General features: G+C 47.7%; 2 protein-coding genes across 2 annotated transcripts; one reads left to right on the forward strand and one right to left on the reverse strand.

The window, feature by feature from the left end:
- Positions 1–589: 589 nt before the first annotated feature.
- On the forward strand, positions 590–10,865 carry LAMTOR1 (late endosomal/lysosomal adaptor, MAPK and MTOR activator 1; the record flags this gene model as incomplete). Its single annotated transcript, XM_080715194.1, has 5 exons — positions 590–631; positions 8,343–8,488; positions 8,732–8,809; positions 10,375–10,501; positions 10,773–10,865. 5 exons carry the CDS (start codon positions 590–592, stop codon positions 10,863–10,865), a joined length of 486 nt encoding a protein of 161 aa, XP_080571320.1.
- Positions 10,866–15,334: 4,469 nt separating this feature from the next.
- On the reverse strand, positions 15,335–25,917 carry LRRC51 (leucine rich repeat containing 51; the record flags this gene model as incomplete). Its single annotated transcript, XM_080718993.1, has 4 exons — positions 15,335–15,476; positions 15,731–15,879; positions 16,705–16,910; positions 25,836–25,917. 4 exons carry the CDS (start codon positions 25,915–25,917, stop codon positions 15,335–15,337), a joined length of 579 nt encoding a protein of 192 aa, XP_080575119.1.
- Between the last annotated feature and the right edge of the window lie 747 nt (positions 25,918–26,664).

The following is a 26,664-nucleotide window of genomic DNA, read 5'->3' on the forward strand; positions in this document are numbered from 1 at the left end:
GCTTCAAAAACAAAAAATAACGGCTGAGGCTGTAGCTCAGAAGTGGAATGTCCCTGGTTAAATCCCAAGTATTGCCGGGCGTGGTGGCGCACGCTTGTAATTCTAGCTGAGACAGGAGGATCACACAGGTTCGAAGCCAACCTCAGCTACGTAGTGAGGCTCTCAGCAACTTATACCGTTTCCAAATAAATTATACAGATAGGCCTGAGGATGTAGCCCGGAGGTGAAAAGATCCTGGTTTCCCCCCAAGTATTACAAAAAGAAAAAGGAAAAAAAAAGCTACCCAGGTAGGGGTGGAGCGGACTCGAGCTTTCAGGCTGGGAACCCCACAGTCATGTGACGCACCCAAGCTCTCCTAGCGTCACGTGCCTCTGTCCGCCGAAGCGCGCCTTCCCATTGGTGGGCGGTGGTCACGGGGCTGGGGGCGGGACCGGAAGCCGCGGTTCCGCCTGCCGCGGCGGGGCTGGGTGGGCGGGGCGGGGAGCGGGTGCTGCTTGCGGGAGGCCGCCGCAGGTCATGTGACCGGAAAGGCTCCTGACGGACGCCGTCCCTCCTCCGCGCGGCCTGAGCGCCCGGCCTGACCCCGGCCATGGGGTGCTGCTATAGCAGCGAAAACGAGGACTCGGACCAGGTGCGGCCGCGGCAGGCGGGGCTCGGGAGTGAGGGCTGACACCCTGAGGCTTGGGCCCCAGAAAATACCCTGCAGAGCCGTGGCAGTCGGACCGCAGGGCTCGCTGAGTACGGAGGCCTGGAGGGGACAGATTACAGAGGGGACGCCGAGCCGAGCTCCTGCCCCGTTAAAGCCCCAGGTCTCTACACGGTCCCCGCCTGGGCTTGTGCCAGCAGCCGTCCCCTGACTCACTCTTCCCTTTCCATCTCCCCCTACCTTCAAACCTTTACAGCTTCAAGGATCCTCACGAGGTCCCTGGGAAGCACTGCCTTCCCAGCTTTCTCTGCCTCCGCTGTGCTTGTATTAGTGGACTCTGCGAGTCCATTGGAGAGGTGGGTAAGCTGAGGCCTTTGAGTTAACCTGTCTTGAGACGAGTCAGAAATTTATGTATCACCTCTGTCCCTAGGGTTGGAGAAATAAGGTCACTGCTGGTCTGGGTCAATGAAGAATTTAATAGATAGGAGGCCATTGGGGCTTGTGAAAGCTGTTTAGCTTTGGCTGGCTTGGGGGGAAAGGATGTGGGGTGGAGAGCTCATTTAATTCTGAGTTTGGCCTGTCTCAGTGCACCCTCTGGCTGGTGCCTCAAAGTTCCTCTAGTTTAGAGGGAGTGCCTTGCCGGGCGTGGCGGCGCCCGATTTTGTCATCTCAGGACTTGGGAGGCTGAAGCAGGAGGATCGCGGTTCGTGGACAGCCTCAGCTTACTTGGTGAGACCCTCTGCAACTTAGTGAGACCCTGTCTCAAAGAATAAATTATAGAGCTGAGGGTGTAGTTCAGAGGTAGAATGCCCTTGGGTTCAATCTCCAGTTCCGCAAAAAAAAAAAAAAAAAAAGAAAGAAAAAAAGTTAAAAAATAGAGGAGGTACCTGGCTTGAGAATGTGCCTGTAGATCTGGTCTCTTTGGAGAAAGGATTAGGTTATAGAGATCTGTGCAGTTTTTAAAAATTCTCCTCTTCCCCATAGTGCATTATTACCACTTTTCTCCGTATTTCAGTCTGTGTGCTGCATGGCTGAGCACCTTTGAGGAGGGGAAACTTTTCAAGGATGAAGTGTCAAACTGCAGGCCACTTACCTTTTTTTTTTTTTTTTTTTTTTTGCGGGCCTGGGGATGGAACCCAGAGGCATTCGGCCTCCCAGCTACACATCCCCTGCCCTATGTTTTATTCTTTATTTTGAAACAGGGTCTGACTAAAGCTGTTAGTGGCTGAGGCTGTTCGCGAACTGGGATCCTCCCGGTCTCAGCCTCCCTAATGCTGGGATTACAAACGTGCCCCACCACACCCGGCTCCACTTACTTTTTTTTGGATGCCCCTGGAAGCTTGGGTTCTACCTTTCAACAGAGAAGGCTCATCAGGTATCCTGCAATATACTGGGGGAGATTTTAATAAAAATACATTACATCATTGGTACTTGAGAAGTAGTTCTTGCCCCCAGTGAGGGTATTTTTGGCTTAAGAATTGAAACTCAGGAAAATGTTACTTGTATGAGGGGTACGAGTACCTCCTGATCCTCGGTTCTCCAAACACTCCGTGAACACAGTCATATTTCCTATACCCGTGTTAGGCCTGTGTCATAGCCAGGACCTTTCAGCTCACCCTAACTTCTTAGAGAAGAAGCTTAATGGGAGAGCAGTAGCCTATTTGGAAATTATCCCTTAAAGTATAATGTGGACTCTTACAACAAACAAAAAGGTTTAATGTATTATGAGAAAGGATGTCAGCTTCCAGCTGGAAGGGAGAGCTGGGCTTGCTCTCCTGAATTTCCATTTCTCCTTGATGGGCTCTCATTTGTTGTGTGTGGTACTGGGGATTGAACTCAGAGGCATTCTACTCTGAGCTATACTCTTGGCCCTATTTTATTTTTGTTGTGAAGTAAGGTCTTTGAGCTGGGCATAGTGGTGCACATTTGTAATTCCAGTACTTGGGAGGCTGAGACAGGCACAGGTTCTCAGCCAGCCTCAGCTACTTCATGAGGCCCTTTGCCATTTAGTGAGACCCTGTTTCAAAATAAATAATAAAAAACAGGACTAGGGGTGTAACTTGGAGGTAGAATGCCTCTGGGTTCAATCCCCAGTACTGCAAAAAAAGAAGAAGAGGAAGAAGAAGAAATAGGCCTTAGCTGTAGGTTGCTGAGAGCCTTGCTACTTGCTAAGGCTGACCTCCAACCTGCAATCCTCCTATCTCAGCCTCCTAAGTACTGGAGTTGCAAGTGTGTGCCACCATGCTTTACTTCATTACTGTTTCTAATTCCCAGAGAATGTGCTTGGTCAGTGCTGAGGGGTTTGCGGTCTCATGGGGCATAGCCGTCCACTAGCCCAGGGGCCTCCTTTCCAGCTCTTGGGTAGGGCCCTGTCATGCTGTCATCACTGCCCCTTTATCATAGCAGTAAGAAATGTACAGCCAGGCTCAGGAGGCTGAGGCAGAGAACTGAGAGTTTAAGACCAGCCTGGGAAACTTAGCAAGTCTATATCTCAGAAGAAAGGGGTGGAGGCTGGGGACATGGCTCAGTGGTAGAGAGCCCTTGGGTTCACTCCCTGGTTCAGGACCAGGGGTGGGGATGTACAGTACATCAGTTTTGCTTTTACAGTTACCTCATTTGACTGTTGTCAGGCATCTGTCACAAAGGTATGAGTTATGAGTTAAAGGTGAGGAAAAAGTTCAGAGAGGTCAAATGATTTAACCAACCTGAGAAGTTTCCTAGCTAAGATTTTTGTGTGTGTGGTGTGTGTGTGTTGTATACTGAGGATTGAATCCAGGGGGATCTGAGCTACACCCCCAGCCCTATTTTATTGTTATTTTGAAACAATCTCACTAAGTTGCTGAGGGGCTTGAAAACAAGTTGCTGAGGCTGGTCACAAACCTACCGTCCTCTTATTTCAGCCTCCATATTAGTGGGATTCCAGGCTTGCCCAGCTAGGTAGGCCCAGCTAGAATTTCATCTTTGACAAGCATTTTGTCTTTCTAGCCTTTTTTTTTTTTTTTTTTTAATGGTACTGGGGACCAAACCCAGGGCCTCACACGTTAGGCAAGCACTCTCCCACTGAACTACATCCCAATCCCACTCTTTATTTACTTATTTATTATTTTTGCAGTACTGGGGATGGAACCAGGGGCATTCTCTCTCCGAGCTACACCCCCAGCCCTATTATTTATTTATTTTATTTATTTATTTATGGTACTGGGGATGGAATCCAGGAACATTCTACCTCCAGCCCTATTTTTTATTCTTTATTTTGAAACAGGGTCTCACTGAGTTGCAGAGAGCCTCACTAAGTAGCTGAGGCTGGTTTCAAACCTGAACAATCCTGTCTCAGCCTCCCAAATGCTGGGATTACAAGTGTGCACCAACATGCCCAACCTTATTTATTTATTCATTTATTTATTTATTTATTTTTTGGTGGTACTGAGGGTGGAACCCAGAGGCTTTCTACCTCCGGGCTATACTCCCAGACCCATTTTATATTTTTTTTGGAAACAGGGTCTCACTAAGTAGCTGAGAGCCAAAGTAGCAGAGGCTGGCTTCGAACCTGCGTGATCCTCCTGTCTCAGCCTCTCAAGCGCGGCCTCAGCCTTATTTATTTATTGTGGTACTGGGAATTGAACCAGGGTTATTCTACCTCTGAACTATACCCCCAAGCCTTTTTACTTTTTGTTTTGGAAACAGGGTAGTCTTGTTAAGGTTGCTGAGAGTATGATAAATTGCTGAGGCTAGTATCAACTAGGATCCCGTCTCAATCACTTTTTAGGTGTGTGCCACCACACCCAACTCTTTAAGAAGGGGTCTCACTAAATTGTCTAAACTGGCCTTAAAGTTGCAGTCCTTCCTCAGCTTTCTGAGTACCTGGGATTACAGGCATGTACCACTACACTGACATCTTTCTAGCCATTTAATACTGAGAAGAGCCGGGTGTAGTGGGTGTAGTGGTGCACTCCTATAATCCTATTATTTGAAAGGCTGAGAGGAAGATTGTAGGTACAAGGCCAGTCTCAGCAACTTGAACCCTGTGAAATAAAAAAGGGCTGGGGATGTTACATAGAGGTAAAATGCCCCTGAGTTTAATCTCCAGTATTTAAAAATACATTTATGTAAACACACACATATATATTCTATCTATGTATCTCTTGTTATCTATGTACATGTGGAGGAGGAGGAGGATGGAAGGTTTCTGGGAGTGTAGAGGTGATGAGACAGAAGCCCACCATTTCTTTTTCTCCCTGCCGGGAACTATACCAAATACCCTGAAGATGCTTGGGCAGCTTTAGGCTTGAAAAGGAAGAGCTACGTGAAAAGGCCGGGCCTGCCTAGGGTGGGGCAGGCAAGGCTGGAGGAAGTGGCCCCTCTAAGGAGAATTGTGGGCAGAGAAACTAGCTGTAGTAGTAGGGAAGTCTGGTAGGAACTGAGACGCACCTGGAGGGAGGAGCACTGAAGGGCCTAGTGGTCTGGCATTGAGGGTTGTTGGGTCAACATTAGCCCACCCTGTCCTCAGCTTTGTCCTGAGTTCTTTACGGCTGGCATAGGTACCAAACTGGTACTTACCCAGTTTGCAGCTGAAAGAAAGCAAACAGGATTTGTAGCTGATGGTTTTAAGGCAGTCAGATCCAGAAAGCAGCAGATTAAAACAAGGGCTTAAAACAGGACAAGGAGAAATACAAGTATAGGACCAGAGAGACTTGGTTTCTTCCTAGGTGGTTCTAGGGGATATGACTGTCAGTGCAGACTAGTAGTAACAGGGCTGCTGAAAATGAAGGAGGCTGTTTAGGCCACATGGGAGAGGTATTGTGATGTGGCAAGGACAGGAACGGCTCTACTCTTAAGTCATCACATACCAGGTGCACTCCTTTTAGGTCTGAGAGGCACAAAGAGCACAGGACAGAAGGGCGGATTTCTCAGAGGAAGTGGGATCTACCTCAAGAGGGGAGCACATCTAAACCGGGTGTGGTGGTGCACACTTGTAATCCTAGTACTTGGGAAACTGAGACAGGAGGGTCGCAGGTTCTAGGCCAGTCTCAGCTACTTAGTGAGGCCCTCCACAACTTAGATTCTGTTTAAAAAAAAAAAGAATAAAAAAATAGGGCTGGGGGTGTAGCTTGGAGATAGAATGCCCCCCCTCCCCGTTCAATCCCCAGTTCCGCAAAAAAGGGGGGAGCACTCTTGTAGGTGTGACCTAGAGATTGGGCTGGGAGGAGGGCCTTGCCCTGAGGAATCTGGAAGGACATTTTGGGGGTTCTATTTGCACTGATAATCCCTCTAAACCCTGTTGTTTTGGTATTTTCCCAGCTCCTTTGTCTTCTACCTTCAATTTTTTTTTATCCAGTTCTGGGGATGGAACCCAGGGGCATTTTACCTTTGAGCTATACCAACAGCCCTATTTTTTATTCTTTATTTTGAAACAGGGTCTCACTGAGTTGCAAAGGGCCTCACTAAGTAGCTGAGGCTGTCCGCAAACTGCGATCCTTCTGTCTCAGCCTCCCGAATGCTGGGATTATAAGCATGCGCCACTACACCCGGCTCAACTTCAGATAGTCTCCACTGAGTGTTGAACAGTTGTCTTTTGTTGTTGTTTTTTGTTTTTTGTTTTGAGATACTGGGGGTGGAACCCAGGGGCATTCTACTGCCAAGCTACACCCTTAGCTCTATTTTTATTATTTTGAAACAGGATCTCACTAAGTTACAGAGGGCCTTACTAAGTAGCTGAGGCTGTCTAAGAGGCCTCTATCTTTCTGTCTCAGTGTCCCAAGTACTGGAATTACAAGTGTGTTACACCATGCCTGGCTCTGTTGGAAGTTTTCTGGAGCTACAGGGCTATTGCTACATACTTGTTTTGTTCATCCATCTCTCTCTCTCTCTCTCTCTCTCTCTCTCTCTCTCTCTCTCTCTCTCTATTTAGTGGTGGTACAGGGGTGGAACCCAGGGGCTTTCTACCTCCAGGCTATACTCCAGACCTAGTTTATATTTTATTTGTTTTTTTTTTTTTTTGGTGGTACTGGGGTTCCTGGAAGCCCTTCTACCTCCGGGCTACACTCCCAGACCTATTTTTACATTTTCATTTTGGAAACAGGGTCTCCTAAGCCAGCGCGCGCGGCTGGCTTCGAACCTGCGCGATCCTCCTGTCTCTGCCTCCCAAGCGCGGGGATTACAAGCGTGCGCCACCACGCCCGGCTATATTTTATTTGAAACGAGGTCTCACTAAGTTGCTGAGAGCCTCATTAAATAGCTGAGGCTGGCTTTGAACCTGCGCAATCCTCCTGTCTCAGCCTCCCAAGCGCAGGGATTACAAGCATGCACCACCATGCTTGGCTGTCCAGCTTTTTTTGGGACCTCTAGGACTGCTTGTTCTACTCTGGTTCATGCTAGATCACCGGCTCAGCTGAGCTACTCCCCAGGCAAGAACGGAGTCTCTTCTTCTGACATTCCATAAAGTTGGGCACGTTGGATATTCCTTATATAAAAGTGTTATTGGAGCAGTGTATGGTGGCACAAGCCCACAGTCTGTAATCCCAGTACTTGGGAGGCTAAGATAGGATGTTGGCTTCAGCAACTTAGGGGAGCCCTGCAATTTAGTTAGGCCCTATTCAAAAATGAAAAAATAAAAAAGCTGGGGATGTAGCTCAGAAGTAGAATGCCCCTGGGTTCAATCCCTAGTACCACACACATAAATGCACAAAGTATTTTTGGTGTTTGTTTATTTTTGTGGTTCCACCCCAGGGGCTTTTCTACCTCTGGACTATACTCCCAGACCTATTTTATACTTTATTTGGAAACAGGGTCTCACTAAATTGCTGAGAGTCTCACTTAAGTAGCTGAGGCTGGCTTCGAACCTGTGTGATCCTCCTATCTCAGCGTCCCAAGTGCTGGAATTACAAGTGTGCGCCACCACACCTCGCATTTTTGGTGTTTATTTTATTTTATTTATTTATTTATTTATTTTTGGTGATACTGGGGTGGAACCCAGAGGCTTTCTACTTCCGGGCTATACTCCCAGACCCATTTTATACTTTATTTGGAAACAGGGTCTCACTAAGTTGCTGAGAGCCTCACTAAGTAGCTGAGGCTGGCTTCGAACCTGCGTGATCCTCCTGTCTCAGCCTCCCAAGCGCGGGGATTACAAGCGTGCGCCACCACGCCCGGCCTTATTTTATTTTATTTTATTGGTCTAGGGATGGAACCTTGGGACATTTGACCTCCGAGCTATACCCCCTGCGTTAGTTTTTATTCTTTATTTTGAAACTGGGTCTCACTAAGTTACAGAGGGCCTCACTAAGTAGCTGAAGCTGTCTACGAACCACGATCCTCTGGTCTCAGCCTCCCGAATACTGGGATTACAAGCGTGCGTCACCATGCCCAGTTTATGGTGTTTAAAGATCAGAGCTGGGAGCTGGTTTGGTGGCACAGGCTTGTAATCCCAGTACCTAGGAAGCTGAGACAGGAGGATCACAGATTTGAGGCCAGCCTCGGCTACTTAGTGAGGCCTTCCAAAACTTAGTGAGACCCTGTTTCAAAGTAATGAATAAATATAGGGCTGGAGGTATAGGTTGGAAGGTAGAATGCGCCTGGATTCAATCCCCAGTACTGCAAAAAAGAAAAAAAAAAGTCAGAGCTGGGCTGAGGGGAGAGCTCCAGAAAAGGAAGATTAGACTAAGGGTGCCAGGACTGACTACTTAATGGCCTCTCCTAGGACCGAGAGGAACGAAAGTTGCTGCTGGACCCCAGTAGCCCCCCAACCAAAGCCCTCAATGGAGCTGAGCCCAACTACCACAGCCTGCCTTCTGCTCGCACAGACGAGCAGGCCCTGCTCTCCTCCATCCTTGCCAAGACAGCCAGGTGAGTGTTACAGGACCAGGCCTGTGGCGTCTGTTTTCCCATTCATATTAAAGGCTGGGGTAGAGGCAGTGGGCCCAGGACATGGGAGATGGGACAAGGTCAGTGGGGAGAGTTATCTCTGGGCATTGCTGTGCTCCAGTGGGCAGGCGAGAGGCCTCTGGTGTCAGATAGCCCTGGAAATGGTGCCTGGCACTGTTATGGTTATTCCCTTGGAAGCACCTGTCATGTCTTCTCTCCCCAAAGCAACATCATTGATGTGTCGGCTGCAGACTCCCAGGGCATGGAACAACATGAATACATGGACCGGGCAAGGCAGTACAGGTGAGCACTGGGCTGGCCCGGGCCCTTTCCCTTCCAGCTTTGGAGCCTGTCCCAGTCCAGGCCCCTCACTTGGGTACAGCCAGAGATACTGACCACAAACCATTTGGGTCCCTCAGGAGATGTTCATGTTGGTTCTGTTGTCCTGTGTAGTGTGTGTGTGCACGTGCAAAAATGTGTGATGTTGGGGATTGAATCCAGAGAAATTTACCTCTACCTCTGATGTATACCCCAGCCTTATTTTTCTTTTCTTTTTTTTTTTTCTTTTTGGTACAGGGAATTGAACCCATGGGCATTCTACCTCCAAATTACATTCTCAGCCCAATTATTTTAATTAATTAATTAATTTAGGTACTGGGGATGAAACCCAGGGGTGTTCTACCTCTGAGCTACACCTTCAGCCCAATTTTATTCTTTTATTTTGAAACAGTCTTATTAATTGCTGAGGCTGGCTTGAACCTGCAATTCTCCAGTCTCAGCCTCCCAAGTGCCAGGAATACAAGTATGTGCCACCATTCTTGTTATTTTATTTTATTTTATTTTATTTTTTTGTTGGTTTGGGGATAGAACCCAGGGGCATTCTACCTCTGAGCTACACCCCCTGCTCTATTTTTTATTCTTTATTTTGAAACAAGGTCTCACTGAGTTGCAAAGAGTTTTACTAAGTAGCTGAGGCTGTTCACAAACCGAAGTCCTCCAGTCTCAGCCTCTGGAATGCTGGGATTACAGGCATGTGCCACCATGCCCAGCTTTAAAAAAAAAATTTTTTTTTTTTTTTAGGTGGTACTGGGGTTCCTGGAAACCCTTCTTCCTCTGGGCTACACTCCCAGACCTATTTTATATTTTTTTATTTGGAAACAGGGTCTCTTAAGCCAGCGTGGCTGGCTTCAAACCTGTGCAATCCTCCTGTCTCTGCCTCCCAAGTGCAGGGATTACAAGTGTGCGCCACCACGCCCGGCATTAAAAATTTAATTTTATTTTTGTGGTACTGGAGATGGAACACAGGGGTCTTCTACCTCCGAGCTACACCCCCAGCCCTATATTTTATTCTTTATTTTGAAACAAGGTCTCATGGAGTTGCAAAGGGCCTCACTAAGTAGCTGAGGCTGTCCAGAACTGTGATCCTCCTGTCTCAGACTCCCAAATGCTGGGATTACAAGCATGTTCCACCATGCCACCATGCCTGGCCTTTTTTTTTTTTTTTTTGCACTGGGGATTGAACTCGGGCATTCTACCGCCAAGTGACGCTCCAAGCCTTATTTTTTTATTCTTTATCTGAAACAGGGTCTCACTAAGTTGCAGAGGGCCTCACTAAGTAGCTGAGGCTGGCTGCAAACATGCAATCCTCCTGTGTCAGCCTCCCAAGTACTGGGATTACAGGCAGGTGCCACCATACCCAGCTGACCTACGTACTCTTGAGGTTTCTGAGGCCAAGGGAGGTATACCCAGTGAGTTTGTGATGAGCCGAGACCCTGTAACTTGCTCCTCTGGCCTGAGGGAGTGAGGCTGGGCAGGGCAGTGCAGGCTGTGGCCTAACTACCCTTCTGTGACCCCTCCCTCTTGGTCAGCACCCGCTTGGCTGTGCTGAGCAGCAGCCTGACCCACTGGAAGAAGCTGCCTCCGCTGCCATCTCTCACCAGCCAGCCCCACCAAGTGCTGGCCAGTGAGCCCATCCCCTTCTCTGACTTGCAGCAGGTAAGCCATATCCCTGCCTGCCTCCCTGCCCCCCACTGCCCACAATATGGGAGAGGTAGGGAAGTGGGGTGGGTTCAGCTCCCTCCCTTTCTCCTCCCCAGATCTCTACCCTCAACCTATATTCTTTCTCTCCTGCTTGTTTTCCGTCTGCCTTTCCCTTTGGCTTTCTCTCCTCTATCATTCCCTCTCCTTCATTGTCCTCATCCCTCCTCTCCTCCCAGGTCCCGCCTCTCACATGCATCTCTGTTCTTCCCCCTGCCCTCTGCCGCAGGTCTCCAGGATAGCTGCTTATGCCTACAGTGCACTTTCTCAGATCCGTGTGGACGCAAAAGAGGAGCTGGTTGTACAGTTTGGGATCCCGTGAAGAGAGGGGTCTTTGGACAGCTCTTCTCCTCTCTTCACCTGTCTCCACCCCACCTCCCTGGCCCCCAGCCTCACTGTGGCTTATACAGTACCCTAACCTGCTACTAATCACGAAGAAGAATGTGGAGGAGGAGGAGGAGGAGAGCGAGGTTAGAGGCCTGAGCAAGTGAGGATGGAGCAAGGGAGGGTAGAACCATTTGGGACCGGCCTTCGAAGCCCTGGCTGGGTGGGGTGGGCAGGGCCTGGAGGTCTGCACAGTCACCGGGAAGGTGGAGACACCACTGTGGGTGGACACCAGGGGACCTAGGCGGCCCTCTGCCCTTCCTCTTGACCTCAGATTCACTTCAGTCCCTCTCCCTGACTTGGTGCTCACATGCACCTCACTAGGGTTTTTGCCCAGGGTTTGGGTGAGCTTGAATTTGAATGAATTGAGTTTGTATTTCCAGCATCCTGGGTTTTTACATGTTTGGTCTTTTTTCTTTTTGTTTTTGTTTGTCACCCTCAATTAAAAAAAAAAGGGTATTCATTTGTGTGCTGTTCTAGCCCCTCTGTCCTCCCCACCATCCTACTACTTACTTTTGCCTACTCAAGTCTGTGAGCAACGAGGTGGGGGGAGACACGTCAAAGGAATCTCAGCCGGGCATGGTGACACGCGCCTGCAATATCAGTACTTCAAAAAAGGAGGGTCAGAGGTTGAAGGCCAGCCTCAACGACTTAGTGAGACCCTGATTCATCATAAAAAATAAAGGGCTGAAGGTTGCTGGGCGTGGTGGCACACGCTTGTAATCCCCATGCTTGGGAGACAAGACAGGAGGATTGCGTAGGTTCGAAGCCAGCTGCGCTGGCTTACGGGACCCTGTTTCCAAATAAAATATAAAATAGGTCTGGGAGTGTAGCCTGCATCCCCAGTACCACCAGAAAAAAAAAAAAACAAAAAAAGGGCTGAAGGTAAGCTTGGAGATAGAATGCCCCTGGGTTCAATCCCTAGTACTAAAAAGAGAGCGAGAGAGAAAAATGCAGGAACAGGGGTCTAGGTCTTAGCTAAGAATTGACCTAGACTAATTTTTTTTTTTTTTTAAACTGGGGATTGAACTCGGGGCATTTGAGATGCATTTGAGATACACCTCCAGCCATATATATATATATATATTTAGTTAGTTTTGCAGTGCTGAGGGTAGAACCCAGGGGCATTCTACCTCTGAGCTACACCCCCTGCCCTATTTATTTATTTATTCATTTATTTATTTTGTGGTCCTGTGTGGAACCCAGGAGCCTCTACCTCTGGGCTACGCCCCTATTTTATGTTATTATTTATTTATTTATTTATTTATTTGGTGGTACTGGGGTTCCTGGAAGCCCTTCTACCTCCGGGCTACACTCCCAGACCTATTTTTTTATATTTTTATTTAGAAACCGGGTCTCCAAAACCAGCGCGCGCGGCTGGCTTCGAACCTGCGCGATCCTCCTGTCTCCGCCTCCCAAGCGCTGGGATTACAAATGTGCGCCACCACGCCCGGCTTATATGTTATTTTGAAACAGGGTCTCACTAAGTTGCTGAGTGCCTCACTAATAGCTGAGGCTGGCTTCGAACCTGTGTGATCCTCCTGTCTCAGCCTCCCAAGTACTGGGATTACAGGCATGTGCCACCACACCTGGCTATTCTTTATTTTTTTGAAACAAGGTCTCACTAAGTAGCTGAGGCTGTCTGGAAGCTGCGATTCTTTGGTCTCAGCCTACTGAATGCTGGGATTACAAGTGTGCACCATCATGCCCGGCTCTAACGTTTATTTTGAAACAGGGTTTCACTAAATTGATGAGAATCTCACTACTTGCTGAGGCTGTCCTCCAACTTGTGATCCTCTTGTCTCAGCCCCAAGTACTGGGATTAGAGGTATCTGCAACCATGCCCAGTTTCAAAATAAATAAAAAGTTTTTTAAAAGGCTGAGGCAGTTGGGCATGGTGGCACACGCTTGTAATCCCAACATTCAGGAGTCTGAGATAGGATTGCGGTTCGCGGACAGCCTCAGCTACTTAGTGAGGCCCTCTGCAATTCAGTGAGACCGTTTTTCAAAATAAAGAATAAAAAGTAGGGCTGGGGGTATAGGTCGGAGGTAAAATGCCCCTGGGTTCCATCTCCAGAAACCCCCCCCCCCCAAAAAAAAAAGGGCTGAGGCAGTGGGGTGTGGTGATGCACGCTTGTAATCCCAGCCTTTGGGAGGCTGAGACAGAAGAATCGCAGTTCCTGGGCAGCCTCAGCTACTTATGCCCTTTGCAACTCAGTGAGACCTTGTTTCAAAATAAAGAATAAAGCCGGGCATGGTGGCGCACGCTTGTAATCCCTGCTTTTGGGAGGCGGAGACAGGAGGATCGCACAGGTTCAAAGCCAGCTGTGTTGGCTTAAGAGACCCTGTTTCAAAATATAAAATAGGTTTGGGAGTGTAGCCCAGAGGTAGAAGGGCTTCCAGGAACCCCAGTACCACCAAAAAATTAAATAAAGAATAAAAAATAGGGTTGGGTTTGTAACTTGGAGGTAGAATGACCCTGGGTTCAATCCCCAGTACCCCCTGGGTTCAATCCCCAGTACCAAAGGAAAAAGAAAAAGATTTTCTTCTTCCTCCAGCAATGGAAATATTGTCCAAAGATAAACAGACTTGAATCTGAGGCAGCTATGACTATTGGGGACCCTGCCCCAGGCTCAGTGGAATTACCAACAGCCCTGGAGATAGGGGAGACCAAGCCCTTCTGGGGACAATAGCAATTTTTAAACAAAATTCTTTTCATCAGCTGGGTATGGTGGGACATGCCTGTAATTCCAGTATTTGGGAGATTGAAACAGGATCATCACAGGTTAGAGGACAGTATCAGCAAGTAGACTCAGCTACCTAGCCAGATCCTGGTTTTTTTTTTTTTTTTTTTTGGTGGTATTGGGGATGGAACCCAGGGGCCTTCTACCTCCAAGCTACACTCCCAGACCTATTTTATATTTTTTTATTTGGAAACAGGGTCTCTTAAGCCAGCTGAGGCTGATTTCAAACCTGCGCAATCCTCTTGTCTCAGCCTCCCAAGCACGGGGATTACAAGTGTGCCACCATGCCCGGCTAGCCAGATCCTGTTTTAAAACAAAATAAAATTGGGCTGGGGTTCAGCTCAGAGGTAGAATGCCCATGGGTTCAATTCCCAGTACCACACAAAAAATTTTTTTCTTATAAATGAAAACTTGCACAGAATCCCAACATATTAAACATTAAGAGTAGCCAGAGGTGGTGGTGCATGCCTGTAATCCCAGTGCTTGGGAGGCTGAGACAGGAGGATCACAGGTTCGAGGACAGTCTCAGCAAGTAGTGACTCATCAACCTAGCGAGACCCTGTTTCAAAATTAAAAAACAAACAAAAAACAGCCAGAGCTAGATGTGGTGGCACACACTTGTAATCCCAGTACTTGGGAGGCTGAGACAAGAGGATTGCAGGTTTGAGGCTAGCCTCAGCTACTTAGACCCTGTTTCAAAATAAAGAATAAAAAATAGGGCTGGGGTGTACCTTGGAGATAGAATGCCCCTGGGGTTCCATCCCCAGTAAAAAAAAAAAAAAAAAAAAAAAAAAAAAATCACCAGGCATGGTGGTGCACGCTTGTAATCCTAGCATTTGGGAGGCTGAGACAGGAGGATTGCGCTTCGCAGACAGCCTTGGTGAAATTCTGTTTCAAAATAAAGAATAAGAAATAGGGCTGGTGGTGTTGCTCAGAGGTAAAATGCCCCTGGGTTCCATCTCCACTACCACAAAAAAATATATAAATAAATAAAAAGGGCTGGTTTATAAATAAATAAAGAATAAAAAATAGGGTTGGGTTTGTAACTTGGAGGTAGAATGCCCCTATGTTCAATCTCCAATACAAAAAAAAAAAAAATTCTAGCCGGGCGTGGTGGCACACACTTGTAATCCCAGCATTCGGAAGGCTGAGACCTGGAGGATCATGGTTTGTGTACAGCCTCAGCTACTTAGTGAAGTCCTCTGCAACTCAGTGAGACCAGGTTTCAAAATAAAGAATAAAAAATAGGGCAGGGGGTGTAGCTCGGAGGTCGAATGCCCCTGGGTTCCATCCCCAGGCCCGCAAAAAAAAAAAAAAAAAAAAAAAAAAAAAAAAAAAAAAAAAAAAATCTGAGTAAAATGGGTCTAGCCCATATTCTGGGCCAGCTTCACAGAGCTGGCATACTGAATAATTTGAGAACTACTGCCCTCTAATCCCATGATAATATAAACTGCAGAGTACCAAGGGGCCCCGAGAGGCTTCCTGAGTTTCCCAAGGCCACATGTAAACCCAGGTTCTGTCAGTGAAAATACAGAGCTGCTGTGGTGGCCGGAGTCGGAGGACACTCCACAAAGTACAAGTGACCGCTCATCTGTGGGACAGCTCAAATCATTTATTGTCAAGCCATCCTCAGGCCTTCAGGACTGCTGGGGTCCCGGGAACCTCAGAGAGCCTCCTGTTTGACCCGGGGCTTCTTGGGCCTGATGTTCATGCGTTTCCAGACTTCAGCTGTGGTGCGGTCTGCTTTGGTGACCCCACTGAAGTCGAACGTGGTGATACGGGGCAGGGTGCACAGCACATATTGCCTGTGGGGAAGACTTGGGCTGGGGGCCAGCCTCCCACCAGAATCCCCTTGCCCTCCACCGGTTGCTGTTTCCACTGACTGCAAGGAACTGGAGGGATTCGAATATGGCATGGGGGAAAATGGGTTCATCCTGAGGGCGAGAAATGCTCAGAAGTCTGGTCTCTGGTTCTCATGAAGAGGGTTGTGAATTGTTTCCCCTTCCTTGATCCCTTAGGGGAGCCCAGCTGGACCCCTGCTCCAGGAGGGGACACTTACCTGTACCCCTTCTCTTCCTCTATGGGGTTCCCATGGAGTGTCAGGCTCCGGAGTCGAGGAAGGACGGCTAACTTATTCACCTCCCCCAAGCGCTGGATGCTGTTGCCATGGAGGTAGAGGACGCTCAGGTTGAAGAAAGTTGTTAGTACCTGTTAGGGAGGAAATTGAAGCCAGGCTGGACAGGACCTTGAATCTCTACTCACAATGAACTCGCTGGTGAAGGAGGAAGAGTTTGGGGGGCAACTTGCCTTCTACTCCGAAATTCACAGCTACACAGAACAATTCTAAGTTAGTTGCATTGCCTTTCCAGGACATAGGGCCATGCCACTGAAGCGGCTGTGATCTGGGGCAGGAGGTGTGGGCCCCAGCACTGTCATGCCTGGCTAGGGGGACAGGAAAGCCGTGGCCTGGCCCGTCGGTGGCAATTGGGCCTTCCTTGCCCCTTTACTGAAGACCTTCCTGGTTTGGGTGACCTAAGAGTCTTATCACAGCGGGGCACAGGAATACAGGGTGTGGTGCTAAGAACATAAGAGAAACTTCTGAAGTACCAGTTGAATCGAGACCACAACCCTAGAACAGTCCCTGCTTCTCAAAGCCCATCAATTCGCAGCGCTGCACTTCTCTAGCTATCTCTCCCATAGCAGAACTCAAGGTATAGTAGGCGCCCTCTGATGACAGCTACAATTTTGCTTTAGCCATTGATATGCTGCTAGGTTCTTCTATCTTCTCACATCCTTAGCACAGCTCTACGAGGCTGGTATATTACCCCCCTTTTCAGCCTGGACGGCTGGGTTTTGAGAAGTTGAAGTAGCTTGTCCAGCGTCACACAGGCAAGCCCATGATGTGAACCGGCATCGGTGGCCGTGCGCTGCGCCTACACCACGCTCCCTTGGTAACAAGCAGGTCAGGTGTGCAGAGGCGGGGGTGGACAGAGCGGCTGTGCCACCCCCTTCATTCCTAGGGCCGAGACTCACAGGGTCGATGGAAGTCAGGTCGTTGAAGGACAGGTCGATCCAGGCTAGGTTTTCTGGGTACTCCAGTAGCTGTGAAGCCACCTGGCTGAAGTCTTTTAGCTCGTTGAGGACGTTGTTGTTCAGCCACAAGGTCTGGGTCACTGACTTCCCAGACTTGGAGTGCTTCAGCGGCCGCAGCCCTGGCCTTGGCTCCTCACTCAGCAGATCTGTGAGGGGCAAGGGAGGCCTGAGTATATCACCTTGGCTTTTCTGGAAGGAGGAAGGCTGGCGTCCAGACTAGCTGAGCATCCCCAGCGGTAGCTGGACAGACTTCGAGTGTGACCCTCGTCCCCTAGACTCCGCACGCAGAGTAAGTTTAGACAGGGCAAACACCACCCCAAACTCTTGGCTTTTCAGGTCAGACATGTCTTGTACTGAAAACTCTACTACCCGTGTGTGGGCATGGGGATAGAGCAAACTCCTGTTTTAGTTTATTTAATTTTATTTTGTTGTGGTGGTATTGGAGATTGAACCCAGGGGCATTTTCCCTCTGAACTACACCCTAGTCCTATTTATTTATTTATTTATTTATTTATTTATTTATTTGTACAGGAGATTGGGCCCAGGTACAGTCTACCTCTAAGCTATGTCCCCCAGTCCTATTTTTATTTATTTAATTTTTTTTTTGCAGTACTGGAGATGGAACCTAGGGGGCATTCTACCTCAGAGATATACACCCAGCCCTATTTTTTATTCTTTATTTTGAAGCAGGGTCTCACAGAGTTGCAGAGGGCCTCACTAAGTAGCTGAGGCTGGCCTCAAACCTGTAATCCTCCTGTCTCAGCCTCCCAAGTACTGGGATCATAGGGGTGAACCACCATGCCCAGCTTTGTGTGTGTAAGGTACCTGAATGGAATCCAGGGGCATTCTACCTCCAGACTATACCCCCAAGCCCTGTTTTATTTTTTATTTGGAAACAGGGTCTTGCTAAGTTGATGAAAGCCTAAGTTGCTGAGGCTATCCCCAAACCTGCAATCTTTCTGTCTCAGACTCCCAAGTGCTGGGATTATAGGCATGTACCACCATGCCTAACTGTGTGTGTGTGTGTGTGTGTGTGTGTGTGTGTGTGTGTGTGTGTGTGTGGTACTGGGGATGGAACTCAGAAGCATTCTACCTCTGAGCTACACCCCCAGCCCTGTTTCTTTGTTCTTTACTTTGAAACGATTTCACTGAGTTGCAAAGGGCCTCACTAAGTAGCTGAGGCTGTCCACGAACCATGATCCTCCTATGTCACCCTCCCAAGTACTGGGATAATAAACATGCACCATCACACCTGGCTTCATTTTCTATTTTTGAAACAGGGTCTCACTAAGTTGAAGATGGCATAAATTGCTGAGGCTGGCCATGAACTTCGATCTTCCTATCTCAGCCTCCCAAGTACTGGGATTACAGGCCTATGCCACCATCCTTGGCTTCTACTCCCATTTTATAAATGAGGAGACCGAGCCTGATGTTGTGGCACAGGCCTGTAATCTCAGTACTTGGGAGGCTGATATAGGAGGATCACAAGTTTGAGGACAGCCTCAGCAAGCAGTGAGACTCATCAACCTAGTGAGACTTTCAAAATAAAAAAAATAGGGCTGATGCCGGGCGTGGTGGCGCACGCTTGTAATCCCCGCGCTTGGGAGGCAGAGACAGGAGGATCACGCAGGTTCGAAGCCAGCCGCGCGCGTTGGCTTAGGAGACCCTGTTTCCAAATAAAAAAATGTAAAAAGTAGGTCTGGGAGTGTAGCCCGGAGGTAGAAGGGCTTCCAGGAACCCCAGTACCACCAAAAAAAAAAAAAAATAGGGCTGAGAGTGTAGATCGGAGGTAGAATGCCACTGGATTCAAATCCAGAGTAACACACACACAGGAAACTTAAGATCTAGAATTGGGCCGGGTGTGGTAGTGCACGCTTGTAATCCTGGTACTTGGGAGGCTGAGACAGAAGGCTTGCAGGTTCACTGCCAGCCTCAGCTACTTAGGCCCTCTGTAACTTAGTGAGACCTGTTTCAAAAATAAAGAATAGGCTGGGCATGATAGTGCACACTTGCAATCCCAGCATTCGGGAGGCTGAGACAGGATTGTGGTTTGCAGACAGCCTCAGCTACTTAGGCCCTTTGGAACTCAGTGAGACCCTGTTTCAACATGAAGAATTAAAAAATAGGGCTGGAGCTGGGCGTGGTGGCATATGCTTGTAATCCCAGCATTTGAGAGAAGGAGACTGGAGGATCATGGTTTGGGGACAGCCTCAGTTACTTAGCAAGGCCTTTTACAACTCAGTGAGACCCTGTTTCAAAATTAAAAAGACTAGCCAGGCATGGTGGTGCATATGTAATCCGAGCATTCAGGAGGCTGAGACTGGAGGATCGCGGTTCACGGACATCCTCAGCTACTTAGGCCCTCCGCAACTTAGTGAGACCCTGTTTCAAAATAAAGACTAAAAAAGAGGGCTGGGGGGGGGGATGTAGCTTGGAGGTAGAATGTCCCTGGTTTCCATCCCCAGTACCGCAAAATAAATGAATAAAATAATATGGGGGTGTAGCTCTGAGGTAGAAGGGCCCTAGGTTCCATCCTCAGTACCATTAAAACAAAACAAAACAAAAACAAAACGGAGTTGGGTGTGAACCATGAAGATAATGGCACAAAAGTCTAGAATCATCCAGTAGTGGAGCCTCTAGAATTCACTTCAGTGGCACTCCGATGTTTTCCCTCTCTCCCATCAGTGGTGAGCTTCGGGGTGTGCCAGAAACCGGAGATGGTGAATAAAACCAGAGACAGTCTATGCCAGGATGTGAATGAGCAGCAGGACAGGGATGAAGCAGGTATTTGTGGCTGGAGAGCTCACGGGCAAGATGGAGACAAAACTGACCGAGTGCAAAGAGCGCTACAGACTGGCAGCACAGGAGAGGCCTGTGCTGGGCTCTGGGGAGTTTCCCAGGGAAGGGGACCTGAGCTGGATCTCAGGGCCTAGGGGATAGCGGGGAAAGAAGGGTAAAAGGATGGGAACAGTACGAACAGAGGCAGAGGCAGAACGGGTGGTTCCTGCACGGTGCACAAGGGGGACATGCAGGGAAAAGGAGACAGAAGCCAATAACGAGTTTGTTTTTGTGGTGCTGGGGGTTGAACCCAGGGCCTCACACATGCGAGGCAAATGCTCTATCACTGAGCTTAGTGATAGAGGGCCTCACTAAGTAGTCGAAGCTGGCTGCAATCCTGTGATCCTCCTGTCTCAGCCTCCCAAGAACTGGGATTATAAATAGCCCTAGTCCTTCCTTTGTTCTGAGATAGGGTCTCACTAAGTTGACCAGGCAGGCCTTGAATATGCGCTTCTCTCGCCTCAGCCTCCCAAGTGTGCATATATTTTTGGGGATTGAACCCAGGAGAAATCTAGCTCTGAGCTATACCCCTAGTCCCATTTTTTAAAATTTTGAAAGCGCCTCATTATGTTGCAGAGGCTGACTGCTAACCTGTGATTGGGATTAGAGGTGTGTGCTACAACTCCTGGCTCCCCAGCCGTGTGTGTGTGTGAGTGTGTGAATGAGGACTGTATTCAGGGGCATTCTACCTCCTAGCTACACACCCAGCCTTGTTTTTTATTCTGTTTTTGAAATGGAGTCTCACTAAGTTGCAGAAGGCCTCACTAAGTAGTTGAAGCTGGCCACAATCTTGTGATCCTCCTGTCTCAGCCTCCCAAGAACTGGGATTATAAACATGTGCCATCATACCCAGTTTTCCAGCCCGTAAAAAAAAAAAAAAAAAAAAAATGTGGTACAGGAGATTAAACTTGAGGCATTCTTCCTGAGGTATACCCCAACCATAATTATTATTATTATTATTATTATTATTATTATTATTAATTATATTTTTTGCAGTACTGGGGATGGAACCCAAGGGCATTCTACCTCCGATCTACATCCCCAGCCTATTTTTTTATTCTTTTTTTCAAAACAGGGTCTCACTGAGTTGCAAGGGGCCTCACTAAGTAGTAGCTGAGGCTATCCGCAAACCGTGATCCTCCAGTCTCCGCCTCCCGAATGCTGGGATTACAGGGATCAGCCACCATGCCCGGCTCCAATTTTATTTTTATTTTGAAACAGGGTCTAGCTAGGTTGATGAGTCTCACTACTTGCTGAGACTGTCCTCAAACTTACCATCCTCCTGTTTCAGCCTCCCCCTCCCAAGTAGTAGTATTTATAGGCCACTGCACTTAGCTACTAAAGTATTTAAGCATTTATTTCAGTCAGTTATGGTGTCACATAGCAACCTAGTGAAACCCTGTTTCAAAATAAAATTGGTCTAGGTCTGGGTTCAGTTCCCAGTACCATATATATACACAAAGAAAATAAAACATGTATTCCCAAACATGGCTTACTGCCCCCTTTTCAGGAAAAAAAAAATTCTCAGCACCCCCCTGTGTGCTTCCACTGTTCTTTATTTTTATTTTTGGTACTAGGGGTGGAACCCAGGGGCCTTCTCCGGGCTATACCCCCAGACCTATTTTTTTTTTTATAAATAGGGTCTCACTAGCCGGGCATGGTGGCGCATGCTTGTAATCCCAGCACTTGGGAGGCTGAGACAAGAGGATCGCACAGGTTCGAAGCTCAGCCTCAGATATTCAGTGAGGCTCGCAGCAACTTAGTGAGACTCTGTTTCCAAATAAAATATAAAAAGGTCCGGGAGTATATTCCAGAGGTAGAAAGCCTCTGGGTTCCACCCCCAGTACCACCATAATAAATAAATAAATAAACAAACAAACAAACAAAGTCTCACTAAGTTGCTGAGTGCCTCATTAAGCTGCTGAGGTTGGCTTTGAACCTGCGATCCTCCAATCTTAGCCTCCCAAGGAATGGGATTACAAGTGTACGCCATCACACCTGGCCACCGTCCTTTATTTTTATTCAATACCTTTCCCCAAAGCCGGGCATGGTGGAGCACGCTTGTAATCCTAGCATTTCAGAGGTTGAGACCAGAGGCTCGTGGTTTGCAGACAGCCTCAGCTACTTAGTGAGGCCCTTTGGAACTCAGTGAGATCCTGTTTTAAAATAAAGAATAAAAAAATAGGGCTGGGTATTATTGGAGGTAGAATGCCCCTGGGTTCCATTCCCGGTAACACACACACACACACACACACACACACACACACACACACACACACACCTCCACCCATTTGCACCCAAGACTACTCCACCTCCTGGATCAGTCTAGCACCCCAATCGGCAGCACCAATATCCTATTTTGGGAATCTATGATTTTTATTTTTTGGTAGTTCTAGGGATTGAACCCAAAGGCATTCTACCTTTGAGCTACACTACCAGCCTGATTTTATTTCTTATTTGGAAACGGTCTCGCTAGGTTGATGAGAGTCTACTTGCTCAGCTGTCTTGGAACCTGTGATCCTCCTGTCTCAGCCTCCCAAGTACTAGGATTCAAGTGTGCACCACCACATCCATCTTGAGAGAACAGTTTTAGTTCAGGGAGTTGATAGTTTATAGGATTAAGTTCCTGGAACAAGCCTAGTGTGATGGCGCAGACTTGTAATCCCAGCATTTGGGAGGCTGAGATGGGAGGATGGCAGTTCGTGGACAGCCTCAGCTACTACCTTTGCAAATCAGTGAGATGCTGTTTCAAAATAAAGAATAAAAAATAGGGCTGGGGGGTGTAGCTCAGAGGTAGAATGCCCCTGGCTTCCATCCCAGTACTGCAAAATAACTTAACTAAATAAAAATTTAAAAAGTTCCAGGGACTTATGGACTAGAATGGAACCCAGGGGCATTCTACCTCCAGCCCTATTTTTATTCTTTATTTTGAAACAAGGTTTCACTAAATTGTGAACTCACTAAATAGCTGAGGCTGGACACAAACCTGAGACCCTCCTTTCTCAGCCTCCTAAGTATTGGGATTACAAACCTGCGCCACCAAGCCCAGCTTGAAAAATCATTTTGCAACTGAAAAGTCCCTGGTAATCTTGGCAAGGGCTTGGGGGCAGAAGCCAGATTGCAGTGAATCAAGAGTTAAGGAAATACTAGCAGGTAGCCTAAACAACCAGCTCAGGAGGTTGGCTGAGGAGGAGAGACATATACAACCACCCTCTCCTCCTTTTCTCTTTGGTACTGGGGATTTAACCCAGGGGTGTTCTGCCTCCAGTTTTTTATTTTTTATTTTTTGCAGGTCTGGGGATTGAACCCAGGGCTACCTCGAGCTACATCCCCTGCCCTATTTTTTATTCTTTATTTTGAAACAGGGTCTCACTAAGTTGCAGAGGGCCTCACTAAGTAGCTGAGGCTGGCCGTGAACCATGATCCTCCAGTCTCAGCCTCCCAAATGCTGGGTTTACAAGCGTGCACCACCACGCCCAGCTCAACCCTCTTATTTTTATGCAGTACTGGGATGGAACCCATGGGCATTTTATCCCTGAGCTACTCCCTGAACCCCAGTTTTTATTTTGAAGCAGGGTCTAGGATTACAGGCATGCACTACCACACTCAGCCCCACTCCATTTTTTTTTCTTTTGTAAATCCTTCTTTTACTTATTTTTATACTTTCATTGGTCTCACATCATAATGTGAGCCACAGTGATAGTGACATCTGTGCACAAGCACTTGGTGTGCTCTGTGCCCCTGCCCACGCCCCATCCCACTTTCTCCATGCAGGGGATGGGGGCTGGCACTGGTATTCTCGCGTATGTACATAATGCCGGTGGAGGTGTTTTCTCCATTGATCCTCTCTCTACGCCCTCCCTTCCCCAGACCGCGTCCCTGGATCAGCCCGCTGAGGTTTCTCCTCCTTTATCTGGCGTCCCTCTGGTATCCTGATTATTCCCTAAGCTTCAGCGTATGAGAGAAAACACATGACCCTTCACTCTCTGTGACTGGCTCATCTCACTCAGCATGACGTTCTCCAGGTTCATCCATTTCCCTGCAAATGACATACATTTATTCTTTCTTTATTTTGGTGGTACTGGGAGTGGAACTAGGGGCTTTCTACCTCCGGGCTATACTCCCAGACCTATTTTATATTTTATTTGGAAACAGGGTCTCACTGAGTTGCTGAGAGCCTCACTAAGTAGCTGAGGCTGGCTTTGAACCTGCGCGATCCTCCCGTCTCAGCCTCCCAAGCGCGGGGATTTACAAGTGTGCGCCACCACACCCGGCTAGAATTTTTCTTTATTGCTGAGTAGAATTCCATTGTATGGATATCTCATAATTATGTAATCCATTATTACATAATCCATAATTATGTAATCCAGATGTTCCATAATTTAGCTATTATGAATTGAGCTGCTATGAACATGGATAAACATATATTACTGTAGTTCTCTGATTTCAGTCCCTTTAAACAACACCTAGAAGTGGTATAGCTGGACACTCCATTTTCTTTCTTTGTGTTTTTTTTTTTTTTTTTTTTTTTGCAGTATTGGGGATTGAACCTCTAAGCTACACCCCCAGCCCTGTTTTTTTTATTCTTTTGAAACAGAGTCTCACTAAGTTGCAGAGGGCCTAAGTAGCTGAGGCTGGCTGCGAACCTGTGATCCTTCCTGTGTCAGCCCCCTAAGTACTGGGATTAACAGCATGAGTCACCATGCCCGGCATCTTTTTTTTTTTTTTTTACAATACTGAGGATTAAACTTAGAAGCATTCTATTTCTGAGCTATACCCCCAGTCCTATTTTATTTTTTATTTTGAAGCAGGGTCTCACCAAGTTATGAAGGGTCTCACTAAATAGTTGAGGTTAGCCTTGAACCTATGATCCTCCTGTCTCAACTTCACAAGTACTGAGATTACAAGCATGCCCTACCACATCCAGCTCTGGACATTCCTTTCTTAAAATGAAGTCCAGAATGAAACACCAGTTCTAGCTGAAGTGATTATATACTTTTTCTTTTTGCCCCTAAACCTTATTTTTATCAGTGTAGTTACCTCTGGAGCCAGATATGGTTGTGCACACTTGTAATTCTAGTACTTAGGAGGCTGAAACAGGAGGATCATAGGTTTGAAGCCAGCTTCAGCAATTTAGTGAGGCCCTCTGCAACTTAGTGAGACCCTGTTTCCAAATAAGAAAATTGGTTTGGGGTATAACTTGGAAGTAGACTACCTCTGGGTTCAATCCCCACTACCAAAAATAAATAAATAAGTTACCTTTGGGAAAGGAAGCATTTAGTATTTGCTTAATCCAACCAGCTAGCCATCATACTCTCTATACAGTTACTGTATGAACGTCTTCCACCCCACCCGCATGAACTCCCTTTCCTCCTCAGCTGCAAGTCACACAATATCCACCAGATGGCTCTGTGCCTTAGTCAAGGAGTGAGCAGGACCCACAGTTGGGGCCTGAGGTGACGGAGGAATACTGAGGCAAAATGCTCCTGCTTATGAATACATTCCTAATCCTGCCTCCCTCCCCACACCTCCTGAAAACTCTCAAATGACTTAGATGGGTAAATCTTAAGGTCAGCCAGGCATGCTGGTGCACCTTGTAATCCAAGTACTTGGGAGGCTGGGACAGGATTGCAGGTTTAGGGCCAGCCTCAGCAACTTCTCAAGACTAGCCTGGGCAACTTAGTTAGACCTTGTCCCAGAATAAAGAGGACTGGAGATGTACCTCAGTGGTAGAGTGCCCCTGGGTTCAATCCCCAATACTGTGAGGAAAAAAAAAAAAAAAGAGAGCCAGGCGTGGTAGCTCACGCTTGTAATCCCCGTGCTTGGGAGACAGAGACAGGAGGATCGCACAGGTTCGAAGCCAGCCTCAGCTACTGACTGAGGCTCTCAGCAACTTAGTGAGACCCTGTTTCCAAATAAAATATAAAATAGGTCTGGGAGTATAGCCCGGAGGTAGAAAGCCCCTGGGTTCCACCTCCAGTAACATGCACAAAAACAAAACAAGACAAAACTGAGGCCAGGGGATGGGGTGATAGTACTTGTTGAACATGTGAGTCCCTATTATGGGTCTCCCACTTCTCTCTTCTCCCCCAAAGACAACAACAGCAAATCTGTACGTGTATGGGGAGAATCTTAGGCTTTTAAGTAGGCACCTGGTTCCTCACTGGGCCTGCTGTGGGCCTGCTGTGGGGGGTGACGGGGCGGGGACGCAGGGCAGAGCTCTGTGGGCTGACCTTGGATGATGTGGATGCTTCTGAAGGAGAAGTCAAGAGGGGGCTCCTGCACCGCAATGTTCATATAGTTCCGTTTACTCATAGTTCAGGCCATCATTCAACAGGTGCAAACATGGGCCCTGGGCGTCTGGGTTCCACCTGGGAGGACAGAGGACAGGTGTTTCCAAGTACACATGGCATCCACCCTCAAGTTTCCCCATAGCCCTCCACCCCTGCTTTCTACCCTCTGCTACTATAGGCTTGCCTAGCGACATTTTTTTCCCCTGATACTGTGAATTGAACTCAAAGGCATTTTACCTCCAAGCTATACCCCCAGCCCTATTTCATTTGTCTGTCTTTTTTCTTTCTTTCTTTCTTTTGGTACTGGAGATAGAACCCCGGGGCTTTCTACCTCTAGGCCATACTCCCAGATCTATTTTATATTTTATTTGGAAACAGGGTCTCACTAAGTTGCTGAGAGCCTCACTAAGTAGCTGAGGCTGGCTTCGAACTTACAATCCTCCTGTCTCAGCCTCCGAGCACTGGGATTACAAGCGTGTGCCACCACACCTGACTTTATTTTTAAACAGGGTCTCGCTAGGTTGCCGAGAGTCTCACTCCTTCTGAAGCTGTCCTTGAACCTGCGATCCTCCTGTTTCAGCCTCCCAAGTACTGGGATTACAGGTGTGTGCCACTGTGCCTAACTGCTGTATTTCTATTTTAAGATATTCATTATTATTCCCTGAATTTGTAGGGCACTTCCTCTTTCACAGAGTACCTTCACATCTCTTAGAACTCACTTGATAGTTATAACACCCATTTCTATTTTCCAGATTAAAGAAATTAAGAC

The sequence above is a fragment of the Muscardinus avellanarius genome, assembly GCF_963383645.1.
Source record: "Muscardinus avellanarius genome assembly, chromosome: 1".
Lineage (NCBI taxonomy): Eukaryota > Metazoa > Chordata > Mammalia > Rodentia > Gliridae > Muscardinus > Muscardinus avellanarius.